General features: G+C 39.0%; 1 protein-coding gene and 1 pseudogene across 1 annotated transcript; both read right to left on the bottom strand.

Annotated features, from left to right (window-relative positions):
• Nucleotides 1-964: 964 nt before the first annotated feature.
• Olfr681 (olfactory receptor 681) lies at nucleotides 965-1,912 on the bottom strand. Its single transcript, NM_207557.2, has one exon. The coding sequence runs from the start codon at nucleotides 1,910-1,912 to the stop codon at nucleotides 965-967; it is 948 nt and encodes a 315-aa protein (NP_997440.2).
• Gm17990 (predicted gene, 17990) lies at nucleotides 15,550-17,341 on the bottom strand (annotated as a pseudogene).

Below are 24,494 nucleotides of genomic sequence, written 5' to 3'. Positions count from 1 at the left end.
TTTATGTTGTATTATGGGGTGTCTTCTGATACATCAATACACATAAGCAGAACACTATACACAGGTCACATTGTGGATTTGAGAAAGGAAGTTCCAAGTGCAGTAGTAATGTGAAGTCATGAAGGAAGCAGCTTGAAGTGATGGCTCCTTCTCCTAAATCCAATAAAATGTACCATGCTACATGTCAGTTCTTCAAAGAGCTCTGGCTTAAGAGCTTTGGCTAATGACAAAGAAGCTTCGCTTGAAAACACAAGGAAGATGGCAGAAAGATGTTGGCCTGGGTGGACATCAACAAAGCAGACTTGCTTCTGGCTCTAACCCCTTTCCATCATTCAGAGCTGACCACGAAAACGCTATGCTTCATTGCATAAATGTTCACCTAATTGCATAATTAGACTAATTTTATTGATGAAAGTGAGCTTCAGTTGAGGCCACTAATGTCTACTGTCACAATAAAAATAAATGTGCAGAGATTATCAATGTAGGAGCAGCTGGGGGTTGTTTTTCTAGTATAGTGTTTACTCTCTCTGGATTCTCCTACTTCAGATAAAATAGAATATTTATTACAGGAAAAATTTAAAAGTCACAGAAATATGTGATTTTTTTTGTTTAACTTTTGACTTTTTTTTTTTTCCAAGATAGGGTTTCACTCTGTAGCTCTGGCTGTCCTGGAATTCTCTTTGTAGGCCAGGCCTAATTTGAAGTCATAGATCCACCTGTCTGTGCCTCCTAAATGCTGGGGTTAAAGGCAGCTGTCACTGCACCTGAATGAGATAGGGAATTTGCAAGTGTGTTTGTTGTGGGTATTGAGTATTTTAGAGGAAGATGAAGCCAGGAATATTTTTTTAGAGTTAGTACTTACTTTCCTCATTAGAATGTTCTGAGTTAGTGTTTCAGGAATTTTTCTATCAATATCATAAATAAATCACTGTGCACTATGAATGTAGAGCTGCAGTTGGCCTGTTTACCACCCCCTTTTCAACAATTTCTTGATTCCTTGCTTGATCTCCTGAGTTCTTACCCCATAAACAATGGGATTAAGGGCGGCAGGAATGACATGGTGGAGGACATTGAGCAAAATTGGCACATCAGAAGAGACCTTCCTCTTAGCTACATGTGTGAGGATAAAAACCAAAAGAATGGTGCTAAAAAACAGAATAAGGATGAAGTGAGAGCCACATGTGCTCAGAGCTTTGGCTACAGCACCCTCTGCCTTGAGTCTCAGCACAGCTCTTAGGATAAGGGTATAAGAGAGGAAGATGAGGACTAGGTCTGATCCCAGCAAAGTCCAGCCTCCAGCAAACTGATAAAGACGGTTGACAGTGACATCATCACAAGAGAGTCTAGAGACGGACATGTTGGCACAGATGCAGTTCTCAATAACATTTCTCCCACAGTAATGGAGTCGTCCTGAAAGAATGGGGATGGGCAAAGGAATAAGGACATTCCTGACCAGAATGAATGTGGCCGCCTTGACTACAAATTGGTCAGTGATGATGGATGGATATCTCAGTGGGTGACAGATGGCTATATAGCGATCGAAGGCCATGATCATAAATGTGCAAGATTCCATAGCAAGAAAGCTGTTCATGATATACATTTGGAGGAAACAGGCAGGAAAGCCAATGGCTCTGAGGTCAAACCAGAAGATGGCTAGTACCTTGGGGATGACAGTGAGGCAGAGTATGATGTCCAGCATGGAGAGGAGGCTGAGCAGGTAGTACATGGGTTCATGCAGAGAGGCCTCCATCCGGATGGTGATCAGAAGAATAGCATTAGCCCCCATGGCTAGGAGGAAGAGAAGGCTGAGTGGCAGGGAGAGCCAGAGCTGCCAGCTGGGAGACCTGACAAAACAATTTAGGAGGAAGTCTGAAACTCCAGTAGGGTTGGTGTCGTTCTTGTGTGCTGTCATATTTTGTCATATAGTCCTACAACTTTCTTTTAGCAAGCTGTAAAATTAGGATTTAGATAATTAGGTTCTGACTCTGAATATATGAAGGTAAAGCAAGTGGCTTTAGTTATATACAATTGTAGCAGGTTATGCAAGTCAACTGAACGTATCTGTTTATGTCTCGTGCCTTGTTTCTCAGGCGCTACTACAACTTTACCAGTGTAGAGCAAGCAAGTACTGAAGCAGCAGGATTTATCTGTACGTTTGATTTCATCTTTGAAAGAGTTATCTTTGCAGAAACTAAAATTGAGAAAAGCACTTAGGAAATCATTTTCATGTGCAGGTGAAAAGGTACATTTTTTTTCACATATTTTCCACCAATTTTATTTGAAATATTCACACAAACTATCATTCAAATTAATTACGATAGGGTAGCAAAGCAATGTGCAGAGATTGGCAGAAAAAGGACTCAGATAAATGTCTCGAGTTCCCACAGCATTCTAGTCTTTCAAATATATTTACTTTGCTTTAATTATATATTTTTATCTACTCTACAATGAAAAGAGTGAATCTCTTTGTCTCAAAAAAACCACATTTTTATTTAGTATGGATGTACCTTAGAACATAGTTGGTTTCTGCTCTATTTCTTAACTCATCAAGCTTTTAGAAGTCCTAACTTCTGGACCAAAGGAGAGTAAATAACTGCAATGCCAGGAGAGCAGTGGGTGTCAATAAACAAGATGAAGGATCACCTGTTCTGACTGCAGTGGTGTGGGAATGATGAAGTTCACTTGTTAAAGCCTTCCGTCCCTGTTCATGTTCATTTCTGCCTTGAATGATCCAGGTACATATTTCCAGTCTCCATATTGCTGTAAATCTCTTCTCAATTAGTAATTGCCCGTAGAATTCTTTTAACCTCCAAGATCACAAAATTGAAAATGAAAGTATCTTCACTTGTGGTTGCTCAGTGGGATTTTGGTGCTAACAAATGAGTGGGCCACTATAAGACTGGGCACAAGGAGTGAGGTAGTGGCACAGGGGTGAATATATCTGCTTTCCAAGAAAGAGCACAGATTACTTGGAGAGGGCTAAATCTCACACTGGGGAGAAGTGGGAGAAAAAATTGTAAATAATATGAAACAGTGCCCTCACAGACATCAAATATTTCACTATGCATCCCCCTGCCCCTGGACTGTGAGCAACCTCAAAGAGCATTGTAGCTTAGCAAGGTGTGGTATTCCAGGATCTTTCAGGTCATCTCATTGTACAAGTCTGTCTAGGATACAGCAGTGTCTGAAAAAGTGTAAGTGATTCAATGATAATGGAAACTTAATTCAGGGCTAGGTGCAGTGGCACACAACTGTAGCTCTAACACTTGGGAGGTTGAGGGAGGAGGGTTTCCCAGTTCAAGGTAAGCCTGGGCTACGGATAGAGACACCCTTATAAACAAAGGAGAAGGCTTAAATTATTATGAGAATGCTAGGGTGGTGATGTGGTTGTGGGTGGGGACATGGGGGAGCACCCTCATAAACACAGGCAGAGGGATTAGGAGTGTTGCTGAGGGGAACTGGGAAGGGGGATACATCTAACATGTAAATAAATAAAGTATCCAATAAAAAATTAAATTGTATGTGTTAGGAAAAAATAGGTCAGTGGTTGTGATACAGTACAATCAAAGTTGTAGTGAATCCAGAGAGCTCTATGATATTTTCACACTGATCAAAACCTTTTTTCAAGAGGTTAATAGTATATCTTTGTGTCTAATGGTGCCTCTTCTACTCCCCAAATGCAATTCTAGTACTTTGCTGCCACCCAGACTATCCCTATAGTAATGATAGCAGCTCAGTGGAGGGAGGATGGACCTCCCTTCACTGGGCTCCTCTGCTCACTCCTCCTGACCATCCTTTTCTCAGGCAAGACTGCCAAAAAGGAATTCACTAACACAGTATATAGTCGAATAAAGAAAAAAATAAATCTCCATTTGTAAAACCTTGCTAATAAAATTGAGTGTATTAGTAATAAGTATATCACTAACAAAATTAATCTAATAGTTTCACTCCTGTGTCACAATATTCTGGGTGAATGTTAGGTAAGTTGACTACTTTAATAATTTATTTTTAACCTGGACAAAAGTCAGTATCTTTCCTATATTTTATTTATTTATTTTTTTATTTTTTTGAGACAGGGCTTCTCTGTGTAGCCCTGGCTGTCCTGAAACTCACTCTGTAGACCAGGCTGGCCTTGTACTCAGAAATTCGCCTGGCTCTGCATCCCAAGTTCTGGGATTAAAGGTGTGTGCCACCATGCCCAGCCTTTCCTATATTTTAAAAGGTAGGCATAAAAATGTGGAAGAACTAAAAGTCTAAATTTCTTTAGATTTAAAGGCAGTGGAAATATAAACACACCTATCTCCTATGGTATCAAGGTGACAAATATATACACATGCATACATACATGTATGTAAATATATAAATCTATCTATCTCTCTCTCTCTGTCTCTCTCTATCTATCTATAATCTCCCTCTATCATTTATCATGTATGAATATTAATGTTTCTGTCATTCATTTTCTATGTATTCATATATCTAGCTATGTACGTATGTATGTATGTATGTATGTATCTATCTATCTATCTATCATCTATTCGTCTATATCATCTATCTATCAACTTACCTTTCTACTTTTCTAACTGTATTTTTTTTCTATGATGCCCAATCTTAAGAATAGTTTCCTAGTATTTGGATTCCTACTGTCCTTTTCATTGTTCATACGGCTTAATTTCATCCCTCGTCCTATTTTTGTATTGGTTTTAATTGTTTTTCCTTGGTTTTATGGGTTAAACCTAAAAATTTGATTAAAAGTTGCAAAAGTATTTTCACAGCTATAATCCCATGACTTCACATTTTATAACTCCATACCTGCAACCTCAGTCTTATCTCAGCTTCTCTTTTTCATCAGTTCTGAACTGTGTTTAATGTGCTTAAATAACGTATAGAAGGTACCTTGTAGTCTGAGTTTGTAACTAAGGAACTTTCCCTGTGACATGAGCATTATAAAGGCCACCTGTTAATTTTCTATTTCAGTACATCTATTTGTGAATTTTATTTATAAATCAAGTTCCTGCTATGTCCATAATTTGTAACAATTGACCTATCCCCATTAGCGTTTCTTTTACCCATAACACATACAACTTCAATCTAATGAAAAATATTCTTATTATCACTATATTCATCTTTAAGATTTTACATTTATGGATTCCTGTAATTTTCTGACTAATTTCTTAGAAAATTTCACATTTATTCCTTATGAAGTGTAGTTCCTGATCTCAATGTGAGGTACTTACCCCTCCACCTCATGGAGTCATGAAGTATTCCTGAAAAGAATGGAGGGATTTCATATTGAAGACAGGAAGAATTTGGAGATTTCATCTGGAGGCTCCCATCAAATAGAAAGTCTTGTGACTGCAGCATGGGAGCTGATCAAAGAGCCTAGAGGGAAAAGTATGCTTTATGCCTCACAAAGCTTAAATGTGACTATTTTCATCGTTAGATAAAATGTCTGGATGACATTCTATATCTTTCCCTCTCATTCATGCTTCCATTTTCCCCCCTCTCTACCTTCTTTGCACTGTATTGTTAGAACTCCCACTCAACAAATATGGGCTTGCCTAAAAAGGCTAAGAAGTTAAGCACTCAGAACACATCTGATGTATCTCTTAATCTTTGTTTGCAACTAGAGCTTGCCAGTGAAAACATCAAGGCTGACACTGGCTTCCAATGTCTCTGGATCTAGCTAGAGGCATGATGAGGAATCCTAGGAAGTTTTAAGTCCAAAACTAAAAAAAGACCTTGCAGCCAGAGCCTCTCTCTAGGCAGACAAGACCACGGATCAGCAGTAGAGAAACACTGCTCTAAAAAGTGACAGTATTGCACTTTTCCCCTGGCTTCTTGAAGTTTAGACAGGAATGTAAGGAATCTGTTCAGATGTTACTTTAGGCAATATTGAGTAAATAGAATAGGAGGTAGTTCATGGCTTCTTTTGGCATATTTTCTAGTTTTAAAGCAATAATTTTTAGCAATTTTAAAGTTTGCTAAAACTTACTGAATTATCTTCCTAATCTACTTAAAATATATTCTTCCCCTAGACCTCTGTATTCATAGCTGAAAACTATCTGGGTTCTACATGATGCATGTACTGTTTAGCTTTTCCATTCCTCACTCTACTAGGAATCTAGCAGAAGAGGGGAGGGAGGGAGGGAGGGAGGGAGGGAGGGAGAGAGAGAGAGAGAGAGAGAGAGAGAGAGAGAGAGAGAGAGAGAGAGAGAGAGAGAGAGAGAGAGAAAGAGAGACCAGTTTCTCACATTTGCTTCTTTTCCAGACAAATGATCTCTACTCTTCCAATAGCACTGACTCAGCCAAAAAAATCACAGGTACACAGGTAGGTCTCTGATTTTCTGGTAAGTCCTGGAGTCTAGACAGCCTTTGGTGCCCTCTCCCTCAGAATCACTTACCAAGCACTCGAAGCATGGGTTCTGGATCCATGGATGCTAGAGTTCTGGCTAGTTTCAGAAGTAGTTATACAGCCAGAGCCTCAGGGACCTTACCCACTGCAATGCTTTCTATTTATTGTCTTTCTAGCTCAAAAGATCCCCCAGGGAGAGATGAGCAGACAGGCAGGAAAAGAGGTAATCCATCCTTACATTGGCTGTCTGTCCTACAGGGATTAAGTCCATCTCCTGGGTGAAGGGCTTGTAACACACCTGTATGTGCTCAGGACCAGGTGTATATGTTCACTTGGTGCCTTCCATGGAGTCCACAAACTCAGTTTGTATGTGCTTCCTGCATATGCCTATTATAGAGATAGACTGCCTAAAACTGCATGACTCAAAGTTAAACTACCACAACTCTATTCATGGACCTGTTATCAAAAAATGTAAGAGAAGTAGGAAAAAAAAACCAAACAAACAATAAAACCTCACTGAGGTATCAGTATAAGCTGCTCATTACTCAATGGAAATGTTTTAATTTAATGAAATAAAAGGCTATGTTTTTCTTTCTTCCCTGCTTAATATGCCCTGAATTCCATTTGTCATTTCAGACACTTTACTTCTCACCTATGGAAGGTAACCTTCAGTCTTGCAAATATTGTTTATATCTTAATTCTTTTGAATATATAGAATGGAATTCCAGCAATTATCTCAAACTTTGAATCCTCTAAGTTGAACACCATTGCTAATCTCAACTAACCAGTTACTTTTGTCATTCTATTATGGGTTATATTTTGTAATTATTTCTATATCTGGTAATTTTTGTTAATTGTTATATTAAACTATTTTTGAGACAGAATTTCTCTATACAACCCTGGCTTGCTAGAATTTGCTCTGTAGACCAGATTAACATCAGAGATGAGCCTCCCTCTGCCTCCCAAGTGCAAGGATTTAAGGTTGTGCCACCACTGGCCGGTTGATATCAGAAATTTTGGAATGTTGTTTTTTTGGGTACCAAATTTTATAAATGTCATTTTTATAACCATTCTTAAGATTAATTATGAAATGCTAGTGAGTTATTTGAGAATAATTTGGTTTTAGGCTATTAAGGTATAATTTTTATTCTTTTTTTTTTCTTTTTTTTTTCTTTCCATTTTTTATTAGGTATTTAGCTCATTTACATTTCCAATGCTATACCAAAAGTCCCCCATACCCACCCACCCCCACTCCCCTACCCGCCCACTCCCCCTTTTTGGCCCTGGCGTTCCCCTGTTCTGGGGCATATAAAGTTTGTGTGTCCAATGGGCCTCTCTTTCCAGTGATGGCCGACTAGGCCATCTTTTGATACATATGCAGCTAGAGTCAAGAGCTCCGGGGTACTGGTTAGTTCATAATGTTGATCCACCTATAGGGTTGCAGATCCCTTTAGCTCCTTGGCTACTTTCTCTAGCTCCTCCATTGGGAGCCCTGTGATCCATCCATTAGCTGACTGTGGGCATCCACTTCTGTGTTTGCTAGGCCCCGGCATAGTCTCACAAGAGACAGCTACATCTGGGTCCTTTCGATAAAATCTTGCTAGTGTATGCAATGGTGTCAGCGTTTGGATGCTGATTATGGGGTGGATCCCTGGATAAGGCAGTCTCTACATGGTCCATCCTTTCATCTCAGCTCCAAACTTTGTCTCTGTAACTCCTTCCATGGGTGTTTTGTTCCCACTTCTAAGGAGGGGCATAGTGTCCACACTTCAGTCTTCATTTTTCTTGAGTTTCATGTGTTTAGGAAATTGTATCTTATATCTTGGGTATCCTAGGTTTTGGGCTAATATCCACTTATCAGTGAGTACATATTGTGTGAGTTCCTTTGTGAATGTGTTACCTCACTCAGGATGATGCCCTCCACTCCAGGTCCATCCATTTGGCTAGGAATTTCATAAATTCATTCTTTTTAATAGCTGAGTAGTACTCCATTGTGTAGATGTACCACATTTTCTGTATCCATTCCTCTGTTGAGGAGCATCTGGGTACTTTCCAGCTTCTGGCTATTATAAATAAGGCTGCTATGAACATAGTGGAGCATGTGTCCTTCTTACCAGTTGGGGCATCTTCTGGATATATGCCCAGGAGAGGTATTGCTGGATCCTCCGGTAGTACTATGTCCAATTTTCTGAGGAACCGCCAGACGGATTTCCAGAGTGGTTGTACAAGCCTGCAATCCCACCAACAATGGAGGAGTGTTCCTCTTTCTCCACATCCTCGCCAGCATCTGCTGTCACCTGAATTTTTGATCTTAGACATTCTGACTGGTGTGAGGTGGAATCTCAGGGTTGTTTTGATTTGCATTTCCCTGATGATTAAGGATGTTGAACATTTTTTCAGGTGCTTCTCTGCCATTCGGTATTCCTCAGGTGAGAATTCTTTGTTCAGTTCTGAGCCCCATTTTTTAATGGGGTTGTTTGATTTTCTGAAGTCCACCTTCTTGAGTTCTTTATATATGTTGGATATTAGTCCCCTATCTGATTTAGGATAGGTAAAGATCCTTTCCCAATCTGTTGGTGGTCTCTTTGTCTTATTGACGGTGTCTTTTGCCTTGCAGAAACTTTGGAGTTTCATTAGGTCCCATTTGTCAATTCTCGATCTTACAGCACAAGCCATTGCTGTTCTGTTCAGGAATTTTTCCCCTGTGCCCATATCTTCAAGGCTTTTCCCCACTTTCTCCTCTATAAGTTTCAGTGTCTCTGGTTTTATGTGAAGTTCTTTGATCCATTTAGATTTGACCTTAGTACAAGGAGATAAGTATGGATCGATTCACATTCTTCTACATGATAACAACCAGTTGTGCCAGCACCATTTGTTGAAAATGCTGTCTTTCTTCCACTGGATGGTTTTAGCTCCCTTGTCGAAGATCAAGTGACCATAGGTGTGTGGGTTCATTTCTGGGTCTTCAATTCTATTCCATTGGTCTACTTGTCTGTCTCTATACCAGTACCATGCAGTTTTTACCACAATTGCTCTGTAGTAAAGCTTTAGGTCAGGCATGGTGATTCCACCAGAGGTTCTTTTATCCTTGAGAAGAGTTTTTGCTATCCTAGGTTTTTTGTTATTCCAGATGAATTTGCAAATTGCTCCTTCTAATTCGTTGAAGAATTGAGTTGGAATTTTGATGGGGATTGCATTGAATCTGTAGATTGCTTTTGGCAAGATAGCCATTTTTACAATATTGATCCTGCCAATCCATGAGCATGGGAGATCTTTCCATCTTCTGAGATATTCTTTAATTTCTTTCTTCAGAGACTTGAAGTTTTTATCATACAGATCTTTCACTTCCTTAGTTAGAGTCACGCCAAGGTATTTTATATTATTTGTGACTATTGAGAAGGGGGTTGTTTCCCTAATTTCTTTCTCAGCCTGTTTATTCTTTGTGTAGAGAAAGGCCATTGACTTGTTTGAGTTAATTTTATATCCAGCTACTTCACCGAAGCTGTTTATCAGGTTTAGGAGTTCTCTGGTGGAATTTTTAGGGTCACTTATATATACTATCATATCATCTGCAAAAAGTGATATTTTGACTTCCTCCTTTCCAATTTGTATCCCCTTGATCTCCTTTTGTTGTCGAATTGCTCTGGCTAATACTTCAAGTACTATGTTGAAAAGGTAGGGAGAAAGTGGGCAGCCTTGTCTAGTCCCTGATTTTAGTGGGATTGCTTCCAGCTTCTCTCCATTTACTTTGATGTTGGCTACTGGTTTGCTGTAGATTGCTTTTATCATGTTTAGGTATGGGCCTTGAATTCCTGATCTTTCCAGAACTTTTATCATGAATGGGTGTTGGATCTTGTCAAATGCTTTTTCTGCATCCAACGAGATGATCATGTGGTTTTTGTCTTTGAGTTTGTTTATATAGTGGATTACATTGATGGATTTTCGTATATTAAACCATCCCTGCATTCCTGGAATAAAACCTACTTGGTCAGGATGGATGATTGCTTTAATGTGTTCTTGGATTCGGTTAGCGAGAATTTTATTGAGGATTTTTGCATCGATATTCATAAGAGAAATTGGTCTGAAGTTCTCTATCTTTGTTGGATCTTTCTGTGGTTTAGGTATCAGAGTAATAGTGGCTTCATAAAATGAGTTGGGTAGAGTACTTTCTACTTCTATCTTGTGAAAAAGTTTGTGCAGAACTGGAATTAGATCTTCTTTGAAGGTCTGATAGAACTCTGCACTAAACCCATCTGGTCCTGGGCTTTTTTTGGCTGGGAGACTATTTATAACTGCTTCTATTTCTTTAGGGGATATGGGACTGTTTAGAAGGTCAACTTGATCCTGATTCAACTTTGGTACCTGGTATCTGTCCAGAAATTTGTCCATTTCGTCCAGGTTTTCCAGTTTTGTTGAGTATAGCCTTTTGTAGAAGGATCTGATGGTGTTTTGGATTTCTTCAGGATCTGTTGTTATGTCTCCCTTTTCAGTTCTGATTTTGTTAATTAGGATTTTGTCTCTGTGCCCTCTAGTGAGTCTAGCTAAGGGTTTATCTATCTTGTTGATTTTCTCAAAGAACCAACTCCTCGTTTGGTTAATTCTTTGAATAGTTCTTCTTGTTTCCACTTGGTTGATTTCACCCCTGAGTTTGATTATTTCCTGCCGTCTACTCCTCTTGGGTGAATTTGCTTCCTTTTTTTCTAGAGCTTTTAGATGTGTTGTCAAGCTGCTAGTATGTGCTCTCTCCCGTTTCTTCATGGAGGCACTCAGAGCTATGAGTTTCCCTCTTAGAAATGCTTTCATTGTGTCCCAAAGGTTTGGGTACGTTGTGGCTTCATTTTCATTAAACTCTAAAAATTCTTTAATTTCTTTCTTTATTCCTTCCTTGACCAAGGTATCATTGAGAAGAGTGTTGTTCAGTTTCCACGTGAGTGTTGGCTTTCTGTTATTTTTTTTTTGTTATTGAAGATCAGCCTTAGTGCATGGTGATCTGATAGGATACATGGGACAATTTCAATATTTTTGAATCTGTTGAGGCCTGTTTTGTGACCTATTATGTGGTCAATTTTGGAGAAGGTACCATGAGGTGCCGAGAAGAAGGTATATCCTTTTGTTTTAGGATAAAATGTTCTGTAGATATCTGTCAGATCCATTTGTTTCATCACTTCTGTTAGTTTCAGTGTGTCCCTGTTTAGTTTCTGTTTCCATGATCTGTCCATTGGTGAAAGTGGTGTGTTGAAGTCTCCCACTATTATTGTGTGAGGTGCAATGTGTGCTTTGAGCTTTACTAAAGTTTCTTTAATGAATGTGGCTGCCCTTGTATTTGGCGCATAGATATTCAGAATTGAGAGTTCCTCTTGGAGGATTTTACCTTTGATGAGAACAAAGTGCCCCTCCTTGTCTTTTTTGATGACTTTGGGTTGGAAGTCAATCTTATCAGATATTAGGATGGCTACTCCAGCTTGTTTCTTCATACCATTTGCTTGGAACATTGTTTTCCAGCCTTTTATTCTGAGGTAGTGTCTATCTTTTTCTCTGAGATGTGTCTCCTGTAAACAGCAAAATGTTGGGTCTTGTTTGTGTAGCCAGTTTGGTAGTCTATGTCTTTTTATTGGGGAGTTGAGACCATTGATGTTAAGAGATATTAAGGAAAAGTAATTGTTGCTTCCTGTTATTTTTGTTGTTAAAGTTGGCATTCTGTTCTTGTGGCTGTCTTCTTTTAGGTTTGTTGAGGGATTACCTTCTTGTTTTTTCTAGGGCATTGTTCCCGTTCTTGTATTGGTTTTTTTCTATTATTAACCTTTGAAGGGCTGGATTCGTGGAGAGATAATGTGTGAATTTGGTTTTGTCGTGGAATACTTTGGTTTCTCCATCTATGGTAATTGAGAGTTTGGCTGGGTATAGTAGCCTGGGCTGGAATATGTGTTCTCTTAGTGTCTGTATAACATCTGTCCAGGCTCTTCTGGCTTTCATAGTCTCTGGTGAAAAATCTGGTGTAATTCTGATAGGCTTGCCTTTGTATGTTACTTGACCTTTTTCCCTTACCGCTTTTAGTATTCTATCTTTATTTAGTGCATTTGTTGTTCTGATTATTATGTGTCGGGAGGAATTTCTTTTCTGGTCCAGTCTATTTGGAGTTCTGTAGGCTTCTTGTATGTTCATAGGTATCTCTTTCTTTATATTTGGGAAGTTTTCTTCAATAATTTTGTTGAAGATGTTTGCTGGTCCTTTGAGTTGAAAATCTTCATTCTCATCCACTCCTATTATCCGTAGGTTTGGTCTTCTCATTGTGTCCTGGATTTCCTGGATATTTTGAGTTAGGATCTTTTTGCATTTTCCATTTTCTTTGATTGTTGTGCCGATGTTCTCTATGGAATCTTCTGCACCTGAGATTCTCTCTTCCATCTCTTGTATTCTGTTGCTGATGCTCAAATCTATGGTTCCAGATTTCTTTCCTAGGGTTTCTATCTCCAGTGTTGCCTCACTTTGAGTTTTCTTTATTGTTTCTACTTCCCTTTTTAGGTCTAGTATGGTTTTGTTCATTTCCATCACCTGTTTGTAAGTTTTTTCCTCTTTTTCTGTAAGGACTTCTACCTGTTTGATTGTGTTTTCCTGTTTTTCTTTAAGGACTTGTAACTCTTTAGCAGTGTTCTCCTGTATTTCTTTAAGTGATTTATTAAAGTCCTTCTTGATGTCCTCTACCATCATCATGAGATATGCTTTTAAATCTAGGTCTAGGTTTTCGGGTGTGTTGGGGTGCCCTGGACTGGGCGAAGTGGGAGTGCTGGGTTCTGATGATGGTGAGTGGTCTTGGTTCCTGTTAGTAGGATTCCTACGTTTACCTTTCGCCATCTGGTAATCTCTGGAGTTAGTAGTTATAGTTGACTCTGTTTAGAGATTGTTCTTCTGGTGATTCTGTTACTGTCTCTCAGCAGACCTGGGAGACAGATTCTCTCCTCTGAGTTTCAGTGCTCAGAGCACTCTCTGCTGGCAAGCTCTCTTACAGGGAAGGTGCACAGATATCTTGTTTTTGGACCTCCTCCTGGCCGAAGAAGAAGGCCCAAAACAGGGCCTCTCTCAGAAGCACAGAGAATTGTCTTCCTTTCAGACTGTAATGGATAGCTACCAGAACTGCTTAATCTTAGCCATAATACTTGACTCTCTCCCTATCTTCTCTTAGCTCATGCAATTTCATTATATAATATATTTACTGGAGGAAGATTCTCTGTAAACATTCAAAATTCTTTCTCCATGCACTCCTTTCTCGTCCAAAGCTCTGGTTTCTCAAATGTAGCAGTTTTAATCTTTCTAAACATTTAAGTACCCTCCTCAACTCAGAGACTCCTCTTGCATTCCTGTCTCCCTGTATTTACCAGAATAGGAACTCTTTCACAGTAGTATATCTATCTCTATGGCTTCAGTCATTTGTTATCCACATTTTATATTTTCTGTATTTCGCTGGTGTCTTCAAACTCATTGCATAATATATTCCATGCAGATAGATTGCCATGGTTGGACATCAGATTTTAGTCTCTTCTGTTTCTTCTTGACTAGACCCTGAAGCCTATGAGCAGATTAGACTGCAACCTTACTCTCCTCCAGAATTTGATGTAGCTTGCCTTGAGTAATGACCACCAAGGTAGCATGGTATAAAGGATTCAATATCTTTTGTGATCTCCTTATCACAAATATAAGGTTTCTCTTGGTTTTATTTGAGAACAGATGGTATTAAAATAAAAGTCTTTGAATCCACGGTCATTAGCTAGTAATAATTTTATGCTTAGGAGTGAAGTAGTTTATATTATTTTAAATATTCTAATCAAGGAGACCCAGTGGAAACAGGGTAAATTATGCACTGAGAGAAACAATGAATGGCAAGCCATGGAAGAATAAAATGAAAGAGGAGGTATAGATAATGGCTGGAGGAGGGGCCAAATAGGTCAGACTGTGTATGGTCCTTCCAGCCATTATTAGCATTTCTTTCTATTATGAGTGAATTATTGTGAAGCTATGCATAGTAGAGATATAACTAGCCTGGCATGGTTTGATGTTCTGGTTCCAATATATGTTCCAGAATATATTCCAATATAGTCATATTAGACTGCACTACAGAAAAAATAAAAGGAGCTAAAGCAGAAAGCTTCATTCATCTCCCCTTAGGTCATTGCATTCATCCAAATGGAGATGAGGTGTCTTCAGCTCGTACAGAGGTGACAGCAAAACAAAACCAGATGACAATAAAGGTAGGATTCCAAGGCCAAGAAGATATGCTTGAAGGGTAGCTTTCATTGTAAGGGAACTTGGGAGACACAGTAACTTTTAAGTTTGACCTTATGAGATAGCAAGTGTGGAGTTTCATTAGCTAGGATAGGGAAGCCTTTGGGAATCACCCTTTTCCAAAAAGGAGCAAAAGGCTTTCATGCTTCTTTGTTCTGTTCCATGGTCATATAGTTTTCTGGCATATTCATCTGCATCATACAATCTATCTATACCACTCTTTGTGGTTAGTTTTTAGTTCTTTCTAGAGAATCAATACCCCTTTATCTTAGGGCTTCCAACATCTCTTATGTGTTTTAATCTAATCTTAATGCATTGTAATATACTTGATTTTTCAAGTTTCTACATTAGCCACTAGACTATATTTTCCTTAGAGCTTCATTTTTGACTAACACATTGGCCACAAAATGACTTTCAATAAATATTTTTGAATGCTTGAAGGGATGTGTTGATTTACATGTGAATTACATATTTTAAAACTTATTTTAATATTATACTTATTCTTCCAAAATGATCATACTGTTTTCATCATCCATCTTTCTTTCTTTCTTTCTTTCTTTCTTTCTTTGTCTTTCTTTGTCTTTCTTTCTTTCTTCCTTTCTTTCTTTCTTTCTTTCTTTCTTTCCTACCTTCCTTCCTTCCTTCCTTCCTTTCTTTTTTCCTTCCTTCCTTCCTCTCTTTCTTTCTTTCCTACCTTCCTTCCTTCCTTTCTTTTTTCCTTCCTTCCTCTTTCTTTCTTTCTTTCTTTCTTTCTTTCTTTCTTTCTTTCTTTCTTTCTCTCTCTTTTCTCTCTTTCTCTCTTTCTCTCTTTCTTTCTCTCTCTCTTTCTTTATTCCTTTCTTTCTTCTTTGTAGACTGTATGTGAGATTTATTACTGAACACAATTTGATGAAGTATAGGAGAGCATTCTGGGAGTCCTTGGAATGGAGGGCTGACCACTTGTACCACTTGTCCAGGAGACTGCAATAAGACACACTTTTGATACCATAGCCACCAGGGATCAGCCTTTTCTCAACTAGCATGTCTTCAAATTCATCTGCATTTAACTTAGTGAAGCCCAACATCTTTGAGATGTATATGCCCTGGCAGCAAGATAACTCAAACTTGGTTCTAACAGGGCCTCAATCACATGTTCTTATTCTGTAGCTTGTTGAACAAGGGCATGATGACTTGACCAATATGCAGGCTGGTTGCTGTTACCTGGGGTTTTTCAAAGGCACCACATATCCTTGTCTGGAGCCTGTCATTCCTAGTATAAGACAACATCTTTTCGTGTGCATACTTGTATGCATAATGTTTTTGTGCACTGTGTAAAGGTTACCCCCATGCTATTCAAATGCTTATTTCTCTGCTCTCATATTTTGTTTCAGTCTGGATATGGTATTGCAATGTCAAGAATCTCCTGTCTCAAATTTGTGTAAACAATTCTTTCCTGTAGGAAAATTTTTTTGCAACCAAATGTTAATAAGGTTTAAATCTCTCTCTAGACCCAAACCCAGCAGAGGTAGTAGAAGAGAAGTTATTTGGGCAGAGATGAAGTTCAGCAATAGTTTTTTGGGGGTGAGCTTGATCTTCTTGGGCAGCATTTCAGTTCAATAGCAAACATCAAATATGATTCACAGCTGCAGACCAATCTCTAGGCAGGCCGACACAATGCTCAGACAAGCAGCTACATTCTAGTCCTTTCAGCAAACCAGCAACTGTAGTTCAATCTTAAGAAACCACTGGGTTCACCAACTGTCCTGAGGTGAGGCTGCATAAGAGACAAGCTCCGCAGTATCCTCACAAGCAGGTCTTTGGTGAGTTTCTCTTAATATTGGAGTTATCACAAGTTGAACTGAACAACACTATATAAGGCGAACCAATATATGCATGCCCTTAACAAAGAATAGTTAGGCAGAGCAAACCAAGGTTCAGTGCTCCTCTGCCACTGTGTGTGGGGTCATATTTATATTCCTTCATCAAGCATCCTTTTATCTGTGTCTGCTATATCTAAACATCCTTTCACCTGTGTCTGCTTCAGGAAACCAGTCTTTCATGTGTTTGCTTTTGCAAAGACGTCCTTTCAGTTGTGTGCCCCAGAAAAATCATCATTTGGCATAACTAACTTTCCAAAGAACAAGAAGTTTCCACTTCACTTACTGTTTATTCTCTGCTTTGTCAGTAAGTGTGGATCACCCAATGGCTGTACAGAAGAGAGAATAGGGCAGGACTTGTGCCAGTGAGGGGAAGGAAACAGAGAAGGGAGAGGCAGAGTTGCCAGAAAGAGAAATGAAGAAAGAGTTTATAAATTTCAGCTGGACAATGGAAGCAATATTTGCAAGAATTGGGATTCATAGCTGGGAGGTGGCCAGATTATTTTAGGGTATTAAATTGACAGCCTAGGTATTGAGTTGATGCTTTAAAATAAATCTTGTTTTTTTTTTCTGTGTTATTATGTTACTGGGAGCTAGCTAGAATAAAGTTATACAGCCACCATATTAATTTACTACTTACATTTATATTAGTTACACTTACTCAAATATGAAGGCCATCCTTGCCACAACTGTCCATTATGTATTTTTTTTTTGAGGGGTGAGGTTGGGCACAAATAATCAGCTTCCAGGGCTTTGGAGCAAAGTTTCTCATTTCATCTGACACAATGTGGCCATAAAGTGAGAATTCATCAATGTTTATCTTCTTCCTTCCCAAGTCAAAGATTCAGATCTTGGCAGCAAGCACAAGTATGACTTTTGAAACTGCTCATGCCAGGTGGTATAGTGTCCTGTGATAATACTGGAGGCCTACCCTGGCTAGGGAATGAACTGAAGTGGAACACAGAGTCAGAGGAAGACTAAAGATCAATGATCCATGGCCTTGTATCTTATTATTTGGGATTTAGTAAGCACTGCTTTCTTACTATTTGAGTTTTAATAAGTGCTGGGTTCTTACTCTGGAACTCTCTTACTATTTGTGCTTTACTAAGTGCTGGTTTCTTTCTCTTACTATATTGTGCTAATAAGCACTGATTTCTCTCTCTCTCTCTCTCTCTCTCTCTCTCTCTCTCTCTCTCTGTGTCTCTCTCTCCTTCTCTCCCTCTCTCTTGGACCTCTCATTGGCTAGGTGAGAAACTAGGAAACCATTAATGCTTTGTGAGGCATAGAGTAAAGAAAGGAGAAGAATATCTTTTACACAGGCAATATGCACAGACACATACATTCATATACACACATATTCTGGTCAGGCCTGGCTCCCTGTGTCATCAACTCAAGTGTTCATGGTTACGTTCATAATAAACTTTGCACACACACACACACACACACAAGTTTGGTGGATGGAGCAAAAGCCTCTATGAGCAAGCACCAGTGCAGAAAAAACACACTCATTCTATTTGAAAAAGGAGCTCCATCTGCTATTGTGCAGAGAAAGAAAAAGCTTCTACCTTTTTATTGCTGAAAGCAGTAAAAAGCCCCTCAGTAAAGAAAATAGACCCATATCTCTATTGGTGAAAGAAAAAAGTACTTTCCTTTTTATTTCTGGAAGAAAAAAGCCCCTCTCTTATTGTTGTTCTAAGTTCTTATACTTTCTTGGGATAAATGATCATGTGGCTTTCCAAGTATCATTACATTCCAAAAGTTCATAGCAAGTTTGAGACATAAAGTCAAATCAGAAATTGAATAATGAGTTACAGCAGAAATGTTTACATGTGTTTCATTAAGACTAGTATATAACTAAATATTCATTATCTATCTTCTATCTGTATAAGTTCACTAAAAGTTTAAAGCAATACATTTTGTTGTACGTCAGCACAGATTTGTCAAAAGTCATATCATCTGCCTTGTGTCTCATTAGTTTTGAAGTTTTATATAGGTAAATTAGTAAATATTTATTTTCTGCCCTTGCACGTACAATAATTTTTCCATTCCCAGTTTATGATGTTCAGTTATCAGATAATGGTTTCACAGCTAGCCTAGAAGGAATGTTTTCCCTGATCATAAATTTGTGTCAAGGTTGCTTTCTTATTCTAGTACAATTAGTCCACGACACATGTAGGTTTACAGAGACCTAAAAACTGCAATTAGCAGTTTTTCAGGGGACTGGAAATTACTTGTATAAATTTAGCAATTATGGAATCACCAATTTTTCTACATAGCATTACTGCAAGAGAGTACATCTTCATTGATCTGTAGGAAATCTGCCTAATAGGGTGGGCTAATATCCAGGAATCATTAGAATATGTAATAATGACAGGAAAGGTATATTAACAAACAGAATCACTCCTGAGATGAGATCTCTGAAGGTCCTGCAATTCTGAATTTACTCATCTCAACCATGTAAAATGATGGGCCATCTCCAAAAATGTCACCTGCATGTCTTTAACCTTTCCTAGATGGCTTCTGAGAAGATATCACAAGGGTATTAAGTGGCATTCTGAGGAAAAGACCTAATTCATATTTCTTTATGTGAATATTAATTTTTTTCCATTGCCACTGGTTTTCCTTGTGACTTCATCAGTTATAATTGGGTTTTGATGTTTGAGTCAAAAAAGAAAAAAAAGAAAGAAAGAAAAAACCCTCACAGTCCCAAATCTTGTGTTTTCTAGAATAATATAATAGAAACCATTAGAAAGAAAGTTCATAGCCCATATTGTCAGCCATGTTCAGAAAGAATGTACTGTATTTCTGTCTTTTCAGTCTCTGCCTTTCAAGGTGGTTTTGAGCACTCTTCTTGGGAACGTCAATATGGGGACTGATCCCTGGGAGAGTCTAATTCTCCTCCTCAAAGCCATTAGTTTTCTGCAGTTCTTTAGAGGTGGAACCCTGTGAAAAGTTTCCCTTCCACATAAGCATGTCCATGGCTATTGTTGTGGTGGTGTTCTTATTTGTGCATACAAAGCCATTAGAACTGGAATTTTGAGAGCTGTGTGTTGGTTACAGGATCCTTGGCCCCTGTTTTGAAAATCCCCTCATTTTAATTTTTTCCCAACCCCTATATTCACATTGCTTTTCATTCTCTTCTCCAATTGCTACCTTTCTTTCTCCATGTTAATCACCCCTCTCTGCTCATCTCCTTCATGTGAGCATACAAAGTACCTTCTCAGAGCATCAGTAAGATTTTAAAAGAACGTTCACAATGATCTGAAGATCATTGCCCTCACTGTGTAGAGTAGATGCACCAGACCCAGAGGCTTGATAATAATTCCTCTGAAGTCAAATTAGAATATAAAGAAAGTTATATGAATTTCTTTTAATTTAAAAAAGTATTCAATCTAACAAACCTGTTTATCAGGAACTGGAAATGAGAAGGGATTTAGAGTAATGGATGACAAGTGGAAGAGAGAAAGTCATTCAGTGGAAAATGGTGCTATAGTTTTCCTCCACCCTGGGAGCTTGCTGGTTTGAGTTAAGTGTTATACACTGGATGGCTCTGGGCTGAGTGATGGGGAGTTAGAGAGAACATAGAGCAAATGGAAAGAACAGAATCATGTGTGTCCCCAAGACAGAAGACAATGAGAAGATGGAAAGAGAAGTTCCTGAAATTAGTAAACATGGAAATGAAAGTAGAAAGGACAAAAGGTGTGTGTGTGTGTGTGTGTGAGTGAGTGAGTGTGAGTGTGTGTGTGTTTGTGTGGCACTTTGCATGTATGTAGACAAGACAACTCTGTAGAGTCCATTCGTTCCTTCCACCTTTATGTGGGTTCTGGGAACAGAATTCATGTTGCTAGGTTCTCATGTCCAGCACCTTTACGTGATTTCTCCTATTTGATGAAATTTAGGTTGCTTCTGGTAAGTGATTTAAGCCTCAATTCTCTCTTCCTCTTTGTACTTAAATGTACTGCCTCTCCTTCATCATTGGTGTATAGGGCACAAAGTTCCTGTGCTCAAAGACAAGCAGGAAGGTAACCAGTTATGTTAAATGCTCAGGGTTGTCTCTTCAAATAAAGAGGTATATACCCTGTTTTCTGAACAGAAGGCTGGGGTTGAATGAGCTTAGTAGCCTGGTGACCTTTTTGGTATCTGAATGGCCAGGGCTTCCCCTGACTGATAAACAGGACCATAGATAGTTACAGGCCAAGGTGACCTTGGTGCTACCTGTAGGTCCAGGCTATACCTGCTCCTCCAGACCCTTACAAACAGGACCAGAAATGGTTGACAGCCTAGAGACCACATCAGATCTTCTCTTGGCTCTTAAGATGATACATGTAATTTATCTGTAGAATCTGTGATCATGGAAGAAGTGACATGCCCTTTGAAAAGAGTATCACTGTAATTGTGCCCTAAGCTTTATCGTCCACAGGAAATTGTGTTGTAGACACATTTTCCAAACTGCAACATATTCAAATGTGTCTAAAATAAACTGTCTGCTGTCAGAATCATAAAGTTTGAAGCCACTGGCTACTGAGTCATGTGGAGCCTGGCTTCCTTCTCACCTCATGTTGGATTGATACTGTTGGCTGTGGTGCTTGCAGAGACCCCCTCCCCACACATTGAAAGTATCTAGATTTGTGTTAGTATGAATATAGGCAAATAGTTAGGCTTTTGTAGCTACAAGACCTTAGAGCTCTTGCATACCTTGTCACCCAAAGCATTTATTATTATTATTATTATTATTATTATTATTATTATTATTATTATTATTATCTTATATTTTGAAATACAAGGAAGGCAATATTGCTGTTATGGACAATTTTATGTATCTTGGCCTTGAACATCAGGAAATGAAGTCAGGGAATCATATATTACCTTTAAATTATTAATTAACTGAATAAGATATTAACTTGGAGGTATATGATTATAGGGGTACTTTTGGAAACATCTATTTCAGGCTTCATGAATATGAATATATCATGTAATGCATGAATCCTTTAACATTCTTCTAGAGTGATTCATTTGCCTCTATTCTAACTCCTCAAGTGCCTCCACAATATTTCTTCCAGAACAATCAAGACTACCTTCAAACATTTTTCTGTGATCCCCCTGGAGACTTGTGGGAAAATATAACTCTTTTAAAAGAAACTCCTCTAAAATTTCTATTTTTCCATACAGTAATTCAGCCATATCATATACAATACACTTTATCTTAGTTTACTAACTGCATGTATTCTTTCTTTTTTTTTTTTTAGGTATCTTCCTCACTTACATTTCCAATGCTATCCCAAAAGTCCCCCATACCAAGCCCCCCAATACCCTACCCACCCACTCCCCCTTTTTGGCCCTGGCTTTCCCCTGTACTGGGGCATATAAAGTTTGCAAGTCCAATGGGCCTCTCTTTCCAGTGATGGCTGACTAGGCCATCTTTTGATGCATATGCAGCTAGAGACAAGAGCTCCAGGGTACTGGTTAGTTCATATTGTTGTTCCACCTATATGGTTGCAGTTCCCTTTAGCTCCTTGGGTACTTTCTCTAGCTCCTCCATTGGGGGCCCTGTGATCCATCCAATAGCTGACTGTGAGCATCCACTTCTGTGTTTGCTAGGTCCCGGCATAGTCTCACAAGAGACAGCTATATCTGGGTCCTTTCAGCAAAATCTTGCTAGTGTATGCAATGGTTTCAGCGTTTGGAAGCTGATTATGGGACAGCAGATGCTGGCGAGGATGTGGAGAAAGAGGAACACTCCTCCATTGTTGGTGGGATTGCAAGCTTTTCAACCACTCGGGAAATCAGTCTGGCGGTTCCTCAGAAAATTGGACATAGTACTACCAGAGGATCCCGCAATACCTCTCATGGGCATATATCCAGAAGATGTTCCAACCAGTAAGAAGGACACATGCTCCACTATGTTCATAGCAGCCTTATTTATAATAGCCAGAAGCTGGAAAGAACCCAGATGCCCCTCAACAGAGGAATGGATACAGAAATTGTTGTACATTTACACTATGGAGTACTACTCAGCTATTAGAAAGAATGAATTCATGAAATTCCTAGGCAAATGGATGGACCTGGAGGGCATCATCCTGAGTGAGGTAACCCAATCACAAAGGAACTCACACAATATGTACTCACTGATAAGTGGATATTAGCCCAGAAACTTAGGATACCCAAGATATAAGATACAATTTGCTAAAGGCATGAAACTCAAGAAGCTATGAAGACCAAAGTGTGAACACTTTGCCCCTTCTTAGAATTGGGAACAAAACACCCATGGAAGGAGTTACAGAGACAAAATTTGGAGCCGTGACGAAAGGATTGACCATCTAGTGATTGCCATATCCAGGGATCCATCCCATAATCAGCTTCCAAACTGCATGTATTCTTATCTCAACCAAAAATCACGTTTCATTCTCCTACATCTTCATCTTATCTTGACTGATACCTGTTCCATGAAATCACAGTCCTAGATACCTATTCCATGAAATCACAGTCCTAGATTAAATCACGTTTCTATTCTCAGTTACTGCTGATCCACAACCACTAAAAGTACTCAGGACACAGCGTAATAAATGTCTGTCTGTCACTCTGTGGCTTCTGGTTCACCTCACATCTCAGGACTAAGCACTGAGCTACTCAGAGGCAGCACAGAGCAGAGAAGCATCCATAGTAAGGCCCTCTTCTGATCTCTCCATTTGGTCAGGATGGATGATTTCTTTAATGTGTTCTTGGATTCGGTTAGCGAGAATTTTATTAAGGATTTTTGCATCGATATTCATAAGAGAAATTGGTCTGAAGTTCTCTATCTTTGTTGGATCTTTCTGTGGTTTAGGTATCAGAGTAATAGTGGCTTCATAAAATGAGTTGGGTAGAGTACCTTCTACTTCTATCTTGTGAAATAGTTTGTGCAGAACTGGAATTAGATCTTCTTTGAAGGTCTGATAGAACTCTGCACTAAACCCATCTGGTCCTGGGCTTTTTTTGGCTGGGAGACTATTAATAACTGCTTCTATTTCTTTAGGGGATATGGGACTGTTTAGAAGGTCAACTTGATCCTGATCTCTCCATTTGCTTGTTTGGCAGCTGCTCCCCAAATACCCAGCATCCCTATATGAAAAGGACATGGGACAAGGGTGAATGAGCTTCCTCAGGCAACAACAGAAAGATCCACTTGGCTGTGAAAGGACACTTGCTATGATGGTGAGAGGGACACATATAGATCAACTAAATTTTAATTCTCTGTGTTTATTCCTTTATTGCTCAGCAGCCTGAGTTACAAATTCCATCCACGTCTCCATTAAACATAAGCCACATGTCCTGTTTACAGATGTGACATTCAGTTACTACTATAGCTATGAGTAGAGAAGAGAACTCCTAACTTATGAAAAACTAATTCACTTAGGAAGTGACTTCTTCCCTCTTCTCAAATGTCTGTAGAGGAACACTAACAACAGACTGGTCCTAATCCTGCCTCAGCTATCTTAGCTGAAAAGAGCTCTTCTTATTTTATATACCAAGCAAATCACTGTTCTCATTCCTGAATTGTGCCTTCTCCTACACCCCTAGACCTAGAAGTGTTAGAAGTCAGTCTTATGTACTAATTTTGATTCTTTAAAGAACTACTCCTTTGATTTCCACGGTGGGAGGAGTTAATATTACCAACAGCAGTGTATAAGGGGCCCTGCTACCTGTCATCATCACCACCATTTTCTATTTTTCCCTTGGTGATGGTTATTTTAACAGGAGTGGAATAGACTCTCAGTGTAGTTTTTCCTTGGATTTCCATGGTCAATGGGGCTGGACAGATGGTTCAGCAGTTAAAGGCATACACTGCTGGTGCTCATAATTGGGTTTCATTCCAGCACCCATGTCAGATAGCTTTTAACTCCTTGAAAGTACAGGTCCAGGGAATCCAATGCTCCCTTCTGTCCTCTATGGGCACTGTACTCTTGTAAAAAAAAAACAAACAAACAAAAAACAAAACACCCTCTCTGACATACGCATAATTAAACAATGAA

Source organism: Mus musculus, chromosome 7, assembly GCF_000001635.26.
Source record: "Mus musculus strain C57BL/6J chromosome 7, GRCm38.p6 C57BL/6J".
NCBI lineage: Eukaryota > Metazoa > Chordata > Mammalia > Rodentia > Muridae > Mus > Mus musculus.
The sequence above is the reverse complement of the archived record's forward strand: the minus strand, read 5'-3'. Positions and strand labels throughout refer to the sequence as shown.

Excerpts from the sequence above, each read along its gene's own strand:
- Olfr681 (NM_207557.2), bottom strand. The coding sequence starts at position 1,912 with ATGACAGCACACAAGAACGACACCAACCCTACTGGAGTTTCAGACTTC.